This window comes from Dreissena polymorpha, chromosome 4 (assembly GCF_020536995.1).
Source record: "Dreissena polymorpha isolate Duluth1 chromosome 4, UMN_Dpol_1.0, whole genome shotgun sequence".
Taxonomy (NCBI): Eukaryota; Metazoa; Mollusca; class Bivalvia; order Myida; family Dreissenidae; genus Dreissena; species Dreissena polymorpha.
In genome coordinates this window covers 86677504-86692570 of record NC_068358.1, presented here as the reverse complement: position 1 = coordinate 86692570, position 15067 = coordinate 86677504, and the positions used below count along the sequence as shown (strand labels likewise).

At 35.0% G+C, this 15067-nt stretch overlaps 2 protein-coding genes across 4 annotated transcripts in view; one reads left to right on the top strand and one right to left on the bottom strand.

Annotated features, from left to right (window-relative positions):
* Positions 1 to 15067, bottom strand: part of LOC127876680 (death-associated protein kinase 1-like) — a 137377-nt gene that overhangs the window by 108203 nt on the left and 14107 nt on the right. The window lies entirely within an intron of this gene.
* Positions 11007 to 12218, top strand: LOC127876681 (uncharacterized). 2 transcript variants are annotated; one of them, XM_052422064.1, is made up of 2 exons: positions 11007 to 11172; positions 11777 to 12218. In XM_052422064.1, the coding sequence occupies exons 1-2, from the start codon at positions 11145 to 11147 to the stop codon at positions 12076 to 12078; spliced, it is 330 nt and encodes a 109-aa protein (XP_052278024.1). In that variant the 5' UTR covers positions 11007 to 11144; the 3' UTR covers positions 12079 to 12218. The 2 variants fall into 2 exon arrangements, with proteins under 2 accessions (XP_052278024.1, XP_052278025.1); XM_052422065.1 differs by having other exon boundaries at positions 11010 to 11156.

Genomic DNA, 15067 nt, shown 5'->3' with positions numbered 1-15067 from the left:
ACTTGCAAATGTACCTCGCATATACAAAAAAGATTTTTTTCTTTAATATTTTTTTTTAGTGAATAGGGTACATCAGATCTTTTAAGATGGATTAATTGCTAAAGTGGAAATACTCTTTACCGACTATGTGTTTTCCTTTAATACCTAAATGTTTGTTTTTTCAAGAAAGATATATTAATATTATGGAAAATGAGATTAAAGAAATAATCACAGAATATTTAATACAATCTAGATTTTACTACACTTACAAATCCTCATTAAAATGAAACACAATTCAGCAACCCAAAGAGAGTCAGTGACCTTCTGGTGAAAGGAAACATCAAATTTCATCACATTGACATAAACACAGATAAGTACCAGGGTTTTGTCTGATAATTATGTTTATGAGAAGCCTTGAAGAAACAAATGGAGTGAATTGGATTCTTTGTTTTTTGCCCCATCTACATCAGTTGGAATTGATTCAGCTGGCAGGTGGGAAAGAGTCATGTCAGACAGTCTGGTTAGAAGATATGTAGGGTTAGCTGTATGCTAGGTCAGAATGGCAGCTTCTGTTTGTGAAATGATATGTAGGGTTAGCTGTATTCCAGGTCAGAATGGCAGCGTCTGTTTGTAAAATGACACAGAAATACCCTCAGAGCTACAGATAAGCTGCGTATTTGCGTAAATACGCAATCAAAAATAGGTAGATACGCAATTATTTCAAAATCTGTGCGTACCGGTACGCAAAATAAATCGCCGATACTCAATTCAAGCCGCCTTCTATGCGTAAAGAAAAATCTAGTTTTGTTTTGGCCGTTTTGACTCGAGTCTTAATTGAAAAGCGCTTGTTTTATCTGGTAACAAATTTACCAATCGTTCAGATGATAACACATGCGAGTCAAATAAAATGGCGTCTCGAGGCAGACGAAAAGTTCCGAAAAAAACAACAAAAAAACATATATATTCATTTGCCGTGGTAAATAAATCTAATAAAAATCTAAAACAATTGCAAAGGGCCTAGTTAATGACATTATTAACTCCATGTTTTGTTCCATGGACATCTGCGGTAGTATTTTAGATGAACTTGTTGATGGGATGCACATGGGGCTGGAACGGTGTTGGGATAGTATAATAAAGTGTATGTAGACCGAAAATGCCAAAATATAATTTTATATAATAATAGTAACAAGGGTTTTAACTAAAAAAAAAAAAAAAATTCTGACAGCCATCAATCAGATATGTTTAAGTTCTCCAAAATTAGATTTTCAGTGCCTTGTGCTCAAAGTTGTTATTGTTTATTGATAGAGCTATGTCTTAGCTACGTCTACCGTAAATCCACGAATATAATACGCACCTTTGTACCTGCCGATTTTTTCTTCAAGTAGGGGGTGCGTATAATATTCGAGTTTAGAGCAGAACAAAATTTTTCCTGTGCAAATTTTCAACTTAATCGTTGTTATTCGCTTTGCGGCAGCCATTTTGAACTACACCATTACATCAAAGGGGTGCATCAGGGCTTGCGCTATCGTTCGCCATTTGAGCCATTTGCGAAAATATTGAGAATATGGCTCAATAAAAATCTTATTTGGGAAAATGCGAAAATCTAGTAAAATTTTATTGAAAACATCCGCCATTTATATCGGACTGGTTTTCTATATTTGTCTCTTTGTTTTAATGAAAGTGTTCGCAATTCGAACAGTAAACGAAACCCGGTCTGTACCCGATTATGAGACATCGCTTGACCTTATTGTTATTGAAATGCGCATGGTAGCTGGTCAATGAACATTAAGCTCGCTTACACATGAAATGACGTTGTCGAATGAAACGTGGGAACGGGAGGAGCTATCGGATAATATTGGGTCATTCATGCGCAGACACTGTATACTTTGAATACAGAGTTAATATCGTCGTCTGCCTTCAAAATAGCGACTGGACGCTAAGTCGTATGAAGAGATTAGCAAATGAAAAAAAAACCTGACAATACCCGTAAATAAATATTTCTTAGCTGACCACTATTTATCTTTCTACCGCATATTTACCATATCTGAAGTAAAGAGTGGTAATTAAATAATTAGTTTTATGATGCTAATAGAGTCTATTACACCTTTCTGCCTATTGCCGAATTAAATTGAAAGGTGATAATTAATTTGTTTTTTACTCCTTACTTCTTATTACTTTATTATTATTATAATTATTATCGTCCTGAATATTGTCAAATCGAATTAAATGTGAAAACAAAAGACAGCGTCTCTGCTTCTTTCTTTTGCAATTATGACTGCTTGACCCTGATGTCAGCAAGCGGCCCGTGTGTTATTGGTAACAATCACTGGTAATATAAACAATTGACAGAGATATTTATTATGCAACTGTCATGACAACAGCACTATAACACATCCAAATCAATATACTGGGGTATTACTGTGAAACAGATAGTTGACAACACCAAATTGATTTGCTATTTTTACAACACAAAAATATATTGACAATTTTTTTCGGAAATGGCCGATTTCGGACACTGATTTTTTAGTGCGTATTTTACTCGGATTTTCAATTTTTACCAATAAATTTTTACCAAACGCGGGGGTGCGTATTATACACGAAGGCGTATTATATTCGTGGATTTACGGTAAATGCCAAAGTGGTTTATTTGTATTATTTTTTTGGCAATGCAACCGTACTCGGATTGATGGCTGTCAGAAAATAAAAAAAAATGAGTTGAAACCCATGTTACTATTATTATATTTAATTTTGGTTTTGGGCATTTTCGGTCAAAATACACTATAATATACTATCCAAACACCGTTCCAGCCCCCTATGATGGGTTGTGTTGTGTTTCCAAAACGAAAGTACTGGCCCATATTGGAACAAAAACAAGTAGAAACACATTCGATGAGTGGGTTGAGAAATTCCATTGTTGAATCTGGTAGCAGAAAGATGGCACAACCTATACTGCAATTGAATACATAACAGTGACTTTATGTAGGTACGGTTTTGAGAAGCTAAATTCATGTTTTATTGCAATTACGCAATTCACTTGTTTGTTTTGGTACAAATACCCAATTATTTTTTTATATGAGCGGGTATCATATTTTTGGATACCCAATCACGTTTTACATTACCCAATTCATTCTTATTTTGAAGGGTATTACCCAATTACCCCAAAAGCTAATCTGTAGCTCTGAATACCCTGTATGTCTTTACGTATTTTGATGCATTAGTAGTCCTTCAAAAAGTTAATCCATTAATGCCTAGCGTCTAGAAAAAAAGCCTTGGCAAACAGCTTAGACCCAGATGAGACGCCACATGATGCTGCGTCTCATCAGGGTCTGTGCTGTTTGCTTTAAGGAATTTCTGTAAGAAATATTCTAAATATAGAAATAAATATACTAGACATCCCCAATTTTGGAAATAATTTATCCAATTTAGAAGGATGGGAGAGTCCACTAGGCATAAATGGGTTAAATATAACTTAAGACCTTTCATACTTGATTCAAGTTTTAAAGGCTTCAATTCTAACAATTAGATACTGATGAGCAGCAAACAGCATAAAACCTGAACAGACTGCGAGTTACTCACAAGCTGTTCTGGTATTATGCTGTTTGCATTTTGCCATTTTAAATTTGCTTCTGAATGGGAAAGGGATAACTGCATTATCTGAGAATCAGTAAGTATGGTTGATCTTTCTTATTAAGATTGTTGACTTTTATTATTCATATCATACTGATTAAATGTGAGTAATTATAATTATGTAAAGCAGTTGGCAAACAGTATGAATTATTATTAAATTAAACAGTTTGGCATTTGGGCTTCATAATATATATGATATTGAAATTGGCCTTTGAATAAAGCTGATATGTTCATGAATATAGTGAATTTTATATACGCCAGTGATGCATTTAATCCTATGTACATGCACCATATTCTGCTCCATCTCAGAGAAAAAAGTAAAAAATCTTGATTTTGATGCATTTAAAAGTGATTTTATCCTCAGCTGTCAGTCTTAAAGTGTTCGCTTATTCCATATTAACAAAAAACATATGCTTTTTCACTGATATACCTGAAGAAGAATTGTACACCTTGGTTGATTGTTATGCCTAATGAAATGGGAACAATAATATGATATTTACCACATGATGTGAATATGTATCAAGTGTTATTTACGTTAGGATTTGAATTTGTATGATATGATGTTACTTTAAATACGTTCTTGCCCCCAGTACAGAAAAATTAACAAAGTCCATTTTTAATAGATAGGTCATTTACGGCTATTTTACAGTTTTGACACGCACATGTTATCATGACAGAGGTTTTAAACTCAGAGAAAATATATGGCGTACATGTCTTACATGTCTCACAAGAGTACTGTTTGTTATTCAAGGTATGTTTCAAGCCAAATTACAACACAGATACACATTTTTCAATGTTTTGCATAAGCCATACAAGGTATTGACTGTGGTTAGATTTTCCTCTGTTTAAAGATAAAGTTAACCAGTTCTGGTTAGATTACCAGAATTTATGTTGTTGCTTTCTTTTTTTTTTTAATTCTAGACAATAACAAGAGATGTGTTCGTCAGAAACACAATACCCCCTATTGCACCTCTTTGAAAAAAAAAAAATGACCTTTGACCTTGAAGGATGACCTTGACACTGAACTTCCACCACTCAAAATGTGCAGCTTCATGAGAACACCGCTTTGAAATTTATTTATTTTTTTACCTTGAAGGATGACCTTGATCTTGAACTTCCACCACTCAAAATGTGCAGCTTCATGAGATGCACATGCATGCCAAATATCAAGTTGCTATCTTGAATATTGAAAAAGTTATGGCCAATGTTAGTTTTTTTCAGACGGACGGACAGACTGACTGACGGACAGTTCAACTGCTATATGCCACATAAAAACACAATTTTATCGCATTGTTTAAATACATTTTTATAAGATGCAACTGTTCTACTATAATAGTGTTTTTAATGCAGGCCTAATCAGCGTGGCGCCCCGCCATGCCCCTTTTTTCTGAGCGCCACGCTGCCCCTTTCAAAGCCAATTAGGGCCACGTGCCCTTTTATCTATATCCATATGTATCAAGTCTTATCTGCTGTTGCAAACGGGTTTCATCTTGGTGTCCCCAAGACCCGCATATTAATGCATGACTGCGTATGATGCAATAAGAGGGTCTATTACCCGAAAAGTGCTGTAAAAATCAATTATCATCCCGTAGCAGTTAATTGGGCGAGTTGGTATAGGCTCCAAATACGACATGCTAACTCCTCCTACGGCATTTTTGTGATGACTATTTCATTTTTATTGGCTACGCGGCATTTTCAATGGAAACCAATCAGAAAAAGGAGAATGTTCTTAAGAAAACGGCATGGGTTTTGTGTCCCTGAATTAATTAAAGTCAGGTTACTAAAAGACTAAATGCCATTTGGCGTGCATCATCCTCTTATCCATATATATACTCATACCAAGTTTCAATGAAATCCGCCAAAGCACTTCCAAGATATGGCTCCAGACACAAAAGTGCCGGCCGGACTGACGGAAAGACGGACAACGCCAAAACAATATCCCTCCGCCTATGGCTTGGGATAATAATTAACCTAAATCAACGACGTTATATATTGTTATTCAAACTAAATTGATCCGAAATCTTTTGTTAATATCAGAATATTCATAAGACACAAGGGCCGTTACGGCATAGATTGTTATTACTTAGGGATTAGCCTAGTTTCGGATACTGTCTATTACAAGTTAAATCCTTGCCAATTTGAAAGAACTTAACATGTATTAGCATTTTTTTGTATTTAATGACTACCTGGTCCATGAGTGGCAAACCTGCATATACAATTACCACCATTAATTTGACTCTCATTGTCACGAGGAACACGCAGATATTTAACGCTGTTTGAAACTTTCTTTGTTCAAATTACAATGTATCATTAGTTAATGAATACAGACAAGATTAACAGTTAAACAGTGGCATTTATTAAAGGCATTACGCAACACGTGTTATTTAGTTCATTCAGGGACGAATACAAACACGTGTGTTTGAATGCTTCCCTGGTTCATTTAACCTTTTCATTTGAAAACTATGAGAGCATAATTGGATATGAATGTGACGTCATTGCGCAAATCCGATGCACGCTTGTCATAAACAGAGCTGCCATTATCAGTTACATTTTTGTGTTTTGCATTCGATTTGAATTTTTTCCAAAAAATAGAATAATTAATGCACATGTCAACACAATAGCTGTGTATTTTAAGAACACAGATTGCTTGAATTTTTCAGGAAAATGACATTTAACATGTATAAATCCAAGTTTTAAGCTGTGATTACAAGTTTCAAAACAAGAGCACCGCCTAGCGGGTGCAGACCGCTCATCTATTTTCTTTTTAAAGGTGTAAGGACTCTCATTTTCAATCACAAAGGAGGGAGGGGTGGAGTGAAGAGGGGTTTATAGTGTGGGGGTGTGGACATTTATTACATTATTTTCCAAAAATGCGAAAAAAATGCGAAAAAAAAATTCGGGGGGGGGGGGGGGGGGGGGGGGGGGGGGAGTGGGTTGGGGAGGATTATTGGGTTGCGAAGGTTGGACGGTATTTAAAACTTTAAATAATAAAAATAATTTTTTGTGTTTTTTTAACCGTTTCACAAAAAAAAAAAATTGGGGGGAGGGGGGGGTGGGGTGGGGGTGGGTATAGTGTGAGGGTGTGGTGGTAATTTGTGAGATGATCTTAAAAAAAAAAAATTTAGGGAGGGGGAGGGGGGGGGGGATTCGGGTGGGGGGAGGGGGGGGGGATTCGGGAGGGGGAGGGGGGGTGGGGGGGGATTCATGGGTGCGATGGTTGGACGGTATTTCAAACATAAAATAATAAACATAAATTTTTGTGTTTTTTAACCGGTTCAAAAAAAATAAAAATTGGGGGGGGGTGGGGTGGGGGGGGTGGGGTATAGTGTGAGAGTGTGGTGGTCATTTGTGAGATGAGCTAAAATAAAAAAAATAGGGGGGGGGGGGAGGGGGGAGGGGGGGGGCACGGGGGATGGTTTGGGTGGAGTCTATTGTGGTATGTCAGGTAAGAGTAGTTTTGTCAAAGTATCAATCAAATCTAATCATAAGTAAAGAAGTTATGGCAATTTTAGCAAAATTTAATAATTTGTCCTTGAGAGTCAAGGTCATTCAAAGGTCAAGGTAAAATTCAACTTGCCAGGTACAGTAACCTCATGATAGCATGAAAGTATTTGAAGTTTGAAAGCAATAGCCTTGATACTTAAAAAGTAAAGTGGATCGAAACACAAAATTTAACCATATATTCAAAGTTACTAAGTCAAAAAAGGGCCATAATTCCGTAAAAATGACAACCAGAGTTATGCAACTTGTCCTTTTACTGTACCCTTATGATAGTTTGCGAGTGTTCCAAGTATGAAAGCAATATCTATGATACTTTAGGGGTAAAGTGGACCAAAACACAAAACTTAACCAAATTTTCAATTTTCTAAGTATAAAGGGCCCATAATTCCATCCAAATGCCATTCAGAGTTACATAACTTTGCCTGCACAGTCCCCTTATGATAGTTAGTAAGTGTTGCAAGTATGAAAGCAATAGCTTTGATACTTAAGGAATAAAATGGACCTAAACACAAAACTTAACCAAAATGTTCAATTTTCTAAGTATAAAAAGGGCACATAATTCTGTCAAAATGCATGCCAGAGTTATCTAACTTTGCCTGCCCAGTCCCCTCATGATAGAAAGTAAGTGTACCAAGTTTGAATGCAATAGCATTGATACTTTCTGAGAAAAGTGGGCCTAAACGCAAAACTTAACCAAAATTTTCAATTTTCTAAGTATAAAAAGGGCACATAATTCTGTCAAAATGCACGCCAGAGTTATCTAACTTTGCCTGCCCAGTCCCCTCATGATAGTAAGTGTACCAAGTTTGAATGCAATAGCATTGATACTTTCTGAGAAAAGTGGACCTAAACGCAAAACTTAACCGGACGCCGACGCCAACGCCGACGCCAAGGTGATGACAATAGCTCATAATTTTTTTTCAAAAAATAGATGAGCTAAAAATGAAAACACTCAATGTGCCCTTTGTAAGAAAATCGCAGTGCGAAATGCCTTTTTTGACGATGCTGGAACAGCAGCGTCCAAGGTTTGATAACCAGTAAAAAAAATCTTCACAATTGCGACCTATGTAAAAGACCGAGCCAGTCCGATTGAGATAACTCGATTTTTCAGTTACTTCCCTTGGCATTCGCCACTGCGTAGGAGATTGCTCGTTGATTTTCATTGATAACATTCTCCTAGCAGAGTTGTCGTTCGTGTTATTAAAGGTAAATATTAATAGAACAGCACATCCTGGGGAAACAAATTCAATAAGTGTATCAGAACGTTAATTTCAAATTAGTAATTTTACATCCTTTTTGTTTTTAACGACCAATGAAACAACTATATATTTTCTCTATTTTGTTTGATATTCGTTCTCATTTAGTAAATAAATTGCGAATAAAAACATGTAAAATTAACTTTTTACGTGATCACAAAACTAAAGAATGCGAACGATTTCGAACCTGCAAATTGTAAACGCTGCACTGCTATGATATATATAGATAAAACAACATTTCTTTGCGTAATAATTATTGTCCGTCCCACTAGCGCAGTGGTAAGGACGTTCGCTTTATCACCTTTACGACACCGGTTCGATTCCCGCTCCCGGCGCAATTTTATATTTTGTATGTTTTGTGGTCACCATTCCTGACAGTTGTTTTTTTCCGGAAAATCTCATCCCCCCCCCCCCCCCGCAGCATTTGACCATATAAAAAATTAAAAAGTATTTCAGTACAAAACAAATAGCTGAAAATTGCAGCTATCATTCAAAATTCGTCCCAACTGTCGTCAATCTAATCTTATTAGGTAGGAGTGCTGGACACACACCGGGTCCCAACATTATGCAGCCTCAGCGCGGAGGTAACTCATTACCTTGGAAAAACACAAATACACACACTGGGTGCAGCCTAGGCGCGTATAGACTCAAACAAGGCAACAAACTCAAGTGCGGGTACAATCATTTAAAATTTACATATTTAATACAATATTCTAACAGAAATTACACAACCACCTAAGTGTACATACTATGTTTGATATTTCGTTCGATTGTTAGATTTCAGCATATACATGTATAAGGTCATTTCGCTATTAGTTAACTTATCCATATGTTCGTGGGCGAACTCGGATAGTCAAGTGCTCATACGATTGAGCTCACATGGTCCGGCTATGTGCTCATACCTACTTTCGAGATTCATCATGAATGTATTGCCATAATACTTAATGAACAAGAATGTGACCCGCCTCCCAGTTTCGCTCAATGGGTCAAGTTACCAACGGGTACTACTTCCCCGTACCCCTAAATTTTTGTTCGTACCAAAAATGTTTTGTACGCAAATTTTTTTCGTACCAAATTTTTTTTCGTACCCAAAATTTTCGTGCCCAAATTTTTTATCGTACCCAAATGTTCGTATCAACATACACAATTGTGGTGATATAGATAAACTTAAATTGATGTTTTATATCCATCCTCTTCAAAAGCATCGTCACACCAGTACTGCCAGTACTTTGATTTAAGTCATGCGCCATGCCACTTTGCCCTTCTAGATTAAACACTATATCATTGTACATTATAAACAATCTTAATTTAACAATTTGTATAATAGGTTTGCCACGAACTTTTACCTCTTTTTCTAGCAGCTGCAACTCATAATTTTGAGACATTTGTACCTCAATCTTGCACAACTTGAGCGGCCAACAACAGATTTGCAAAAATAAGACAAATGCCCTAATATAAATAAACAAATCAATTTCAAGACTCTAAATATTTACACTAACAATATAAGTTTACAGCATAGATATATTGCTATGAAAATTTACTTTCGCAAGTGGCTTCTACTATGGAAAATCACTTCCCCCCCCCCCCAAAAAAAAATGTGTTAATGTGTAAGGAAGTTCATAGATCATCAACATGTAAATGAGGGCGGGGGGGGGGGGAGCAAAAAAGAGGGCTCAAGTCTCTACGTTTCTCACCAGAGGGTTGGAGGAACTGAAAGGTTTTAATCAGCGTTTGTTATGTTTAGAGAATGATTTTAGAACTTGGCCAAAATATAATTAGAAAAATATTCTAAGAAAGTTTTATGATGATCTGGCACAAATGCCTAGATTGTTTGCATATGTACTCAGGTGAGCTAAAAAAAAAATTCTGAAAAGAAACTGAAAACACTTTTCATTTATACACCACCTGCCAGGATCCGAATTTAGAACAATAAATAATGCAAGAATCTTTCAATCATCTTTATAACTGAGCAATAAATATGATTTTAGAGTATCATGTACAGACTTTCAGGAATCTTGTTTTATCAGTAAATGGGAATAAAAAAAATATTAGGTTATTTTCCGCAGAATTCTTATTTCAGCTAGAAAACTAGATTATATTAAACAGTAGCTGCAAAACAAGGATGATTTAACTTAAAACATACAGTGGAAATGTTTAACCAGTGAAGCAAGAGGTTTTATCTTTGAGCAGCTCTTTCTACCTGCAACCTCTTTTATTGAATTGGGGCTTATCAGCCAGTTGGTTTACAGTTTTACTTTTTCTCCAAGAAGCAGATGCTTGGATTGATAACTTTTACATCAACAGTCTGCCCTACTACAACCATTACAATCTCCATTCACTTCTGTGAGTAGGTGAGCTGTCTTCAGGAAATATCAGAGAGAGATAAGCATGTCAATGTTGGATATGGCGCACCAAAGGGGTCGAAACTTTAACTTCTGCTCGAGCAGAAAAAAATGCTGCTCTAGCAGCATTTAAATGCTGCTCGAGCAGCATATTGCTGCTCGAGCAGCAATTTACTGGTCGAGCAGCATTTAAATGCTGCTCGAGCAGCAAAATTCCTGCTCGAGCAGCAATATGCTGCTCGAGCAGCATTTATTTTTAGAATAAGCCATTGAACCCGTCAGCCAATCAAATTTGAGCTTACAAACGGACGACATTAGCTATCTCTACGGAAACGAAATAGACCGGTGTAGCGTCAATATTGTCAGATCGTGAGATCTGACGTTTTCACAGTACCTCCGTGATATTGCTCCGATCAGTCGCCGTGAAAAATGTCGGGTTATGGAGGTTTTGGTAAATGACAAGTTCGGTAAATTGATTTATATAGTAAAAGCCGTGGAGGTTTCGGTAAATTTATTTTATATAGGAGGTATACCTATAACGAGGTGTTAATGACACATATTATCGGCTTACAATAACATTAGGGGCATTTATTTGCAAACTGTGGATTAATTGTGATGTACATTAATTGAGTTGTTTGGCACTAATTAAATTATCTGTTTAAATGTACGGACTTGATTTTATCAAATTAGAGATGTTTGCAAAGTGTTATTATTAATTATCCAGGCTTGCAACCTATTAATATTCTAATCGATGGAGGTAAATTATATATTAAAAGTTTATCTTTAGGTCATGATCGTTTTGTATTTTATATATGTTTTTAAACAATTAGTTGATAAAAACGCACGAACAACGACTTGGAAGGTAACTATAATACAATTAGCATTATTAATTTATAAGTAAGAAACAATTCACAGTTTCACATTGGATATTATTCGTATATTAATATTATACTTTCATAGTATACAAAATCGGTAGTAAGCATTTGTTTCATACGACTGTTATTAAAAACTGATAAAAAATGACATAATCATGTTATTAAGTACAAACATATGTTTTTATTATAATTACAGGATGGCATAGACGCATCAACGCACGAGCGTGTTCAGCCAACCTTGGTCTTTACAAGTTGGCCAACCTTCTCAGAGAGGAATCTGAGACAGTTGATCTACATATATGGCTGGTGAGCCAGCACCTTCTCACGAAGATCAGACGGAAGAAGTATGTTACGATACACGGCAGACTACATCAAGCATGGGATGACTACGAAGAGGAGAAGCTGACAACCACTGAACTTCTGAGGATCATCAGCCACATCAATGCCCTGGGACCATCCACAGCGGTCCACCACATGCTCGACGACGACGAGTCTTGAACGATGAACGACTGATATGGTTGAAATGTAACATTAAATTGAACAGTGTCGTACATGTATCTCATTTGTATTAGAAATGTAATTAAATTAAATCAGCATGCGGAAAATCTGAATGATAATAATGTGTCGTATTAATATTGTAGTGTGTCAAAAATGTATGTTATTAATATGTGATTACTCCCTCATTTTTTAAATGACATGAAATATTTAAATATATATATTGTATCCATGTTTTACTTGTTGCTTATTTATAATATATGGCAAATAAAACGGATTACAAAGTAAATCAGTTATTATTTTTTTATTGAACCGATTTGTTTAGGCAAAAAATGATATCAGTTATTTTGGCCGTAAAACCCATTGTTCCAGTACAGTAGCCAGGTGCCTGTGTATTAAGTTGATAAGATAATGATCATCACAGCAGCTTGCTATTACACAGTGTATTCATTCTGCTGGCGTTGTGTTAGATGTCATTTTTATCAGTTTTCAATTATGTGTATCTCTTCGCTTAACTCATTTATTACTTTTTATTAATTACGTACACGTATTAAATTTTATATATTGTTTTTTCTTGTGTTTTTCTCAACCAGAAAGAAATAATAAAACATATAAATAAATATAAAATTCAACATGAAATCATTTTTATTCAATCATATTTTACAAGAAACTTTTAAAAATAGCATTAAACTTAATTGAAGAGCTTACATTGATTCCGCCATAAATCATTACTTCTTATTACTATTATGTTATTTAAATAAAAGCGCCAATTAAAAAAAACAGTATTGCGTTATTTAAATCGTAAAATTAACCAAAACAGAATTCGTTTTTCAGAGGTAGCTCATTCATTTCCCTTAATTCTTTACCTTAGGCATAGCATTAATTACTCAACTCAAAATTAATCCACAGATTGCAAATAAATGCCCCTAATGTTATTGTAAGCCGCTAATAGGTGTCATTAACACCTCGTTGTAGGTATACCTCTTCTATAAAATCAATTTACCGAAACCTCCACGGCTTTTACTATATAAATCAATTTACCGAACTTGTCATTTACCGAAACCTCCAGCACCCAAAAATGTCAGATTGATGAAAAATAATATTTAACGCATTGTTGTTTCAATTCAACTTAATTTCGCGTTTTTACAGCTTGCAGTTATTTTCGGACATCTTTTTTTCGGACGTTGAACCTAAACACATTGTTCACAACAAAGATATCAAAACAGTAGTTCTAAAACCATGCAAACATTTGAATTTTAAAACGATTTTCGTTTCAAATGTTATATATATCGATGATGTACATGCATTACGTTGTAAAGAAATATGGTAATGCCTACTTTACAGTCATGAGTGTTGCACTTTTTTAATACAAATATAATTATAACATTGATTTAAGAAAATATTTTCAGATTATATATATATATATATATTATTTCAGCTTAAAAAAGTTAAAAACTGATTATGAACCAAATTCAGTTCCAGAAATATATAATCCCAATCGGTGTTTTTATCATTATTTTAGCTAATTCACATGTACACTCAATTCAGGAAAACTATTTTATTATATTTCACACAATCATAGTTACCACTATCATCATTTATTTAATATGTCAATAAGCTTGATTGGCAATTGTCGCTTTGGCTTGGGTAATGCTTTAAAGTACCCCGTGTACTCTTAAGTATACTTTAATGTACCCCGGGTACGCTAAATATACTTAAACGTACCGTTGGTCTGTCTGTCAGTGCAGTCACTCACAAACTTGTCAGTGCTCTATCTCAGAAACTCAATATAAGTATTCAACATGAAACTTTATGGGTGTATAAATATAGCTGAGGAGAGGTGCCATGTACAAGAACCATAACCCGTCGCTTTCTGAAATAAGAGTTATTGCGCTTTGTTGTTTTTCTATGATGTAACTAGGGCTATATCTCAGATACTATACAAGATTTTAACATGAAACTTCATGGGTGTATAATTATCAATGCACGAGAACCATAACCGTATACTTTCTTACATAACGGTTATTGCCCTTTCTTGTTATTGTTATTTTATGATGTAACTTTTCAGGGCTATATCTCATTTATAGAACCATGCATAAGAACCACAACCCTTCACTTTCTTAAATAAGAGTTATTGCCCTTTGTTGTTTTTGTATGATGTAACTTTTCAGGGCTTTATCTCAGAAACTATAAATACAAGATTTCAACATAAAATTTAATGGGTGTATAATTGTCAATGAGAATAAGTGCCATGCACAAGAAACATAACCCTAGTACATATGTACATGTCTGATGTTACTTTACAGGACTATATCACAGATACTATACACGATTTAAAGATGAAATTTAATGGATGTTAAGATATCAATGAGGAGAGGTGTCATGCACAAAATCTATAACCCTACACTTTCTTAAATAAGAGTTATTGCCAATTGTTTTTTTATGTTGTTACTATTAAATAAGTGAGATAAGGGTACAACCCTTCAAATAAACTTTTCTGTTAGTTCTGCACCCATCAATACTCAAAATTTATTTGGCTGGGATATCAATTTAAAGAAATTGCTTATTATTAGTCTAAACGTTGAAATAGACCTAATATTTTAAGTAGCAATGAGAATATAAGACACAACAGACTCATCAGTCATCAGTATTATGTTAGCATATCTTTAGTCGGTTACTGAACTAGGGCAAATAAAGTTGAAGTTTATCAGGTGGTCTAAAAGTCCTCACCGCCTAGCAGATAAGTCTACAAAGTATTTTAAAGCCGGTTCATGAACATGAAATGATAAGTCATTTACGCCATCGGGATTATTTATTTTAAGTCAATATGTTTTTGGAATCTTAAGGCACTCATTGAAAAATACACCACTACATAAATAAATATCTAGGTCAAATGTGATTCTGTCAAGCAATGATTATCATATCAATTATTATCTCCAGAGTTATTATTTTTTTCTTGCACTTATCATAATCTAACCATCTGCATTATTTT

What these genes read in the sequence shown, in the direction of transcription:
- LOC127876681 (XM_052422064.1), top strand. Translation starts at nt 11,145, where the DNA reads ATGGAGGTTTTGGTAAATGACAAGTTCG. An exon ending in TTTGGTAAATGACAAGTTCG is followed by an intron (nt 11,173 to 11,776) that starts GTAAATTGATTT and finishes TTATAATTACAG; the next exon opens with GATGGCATAGACGCATCAAC.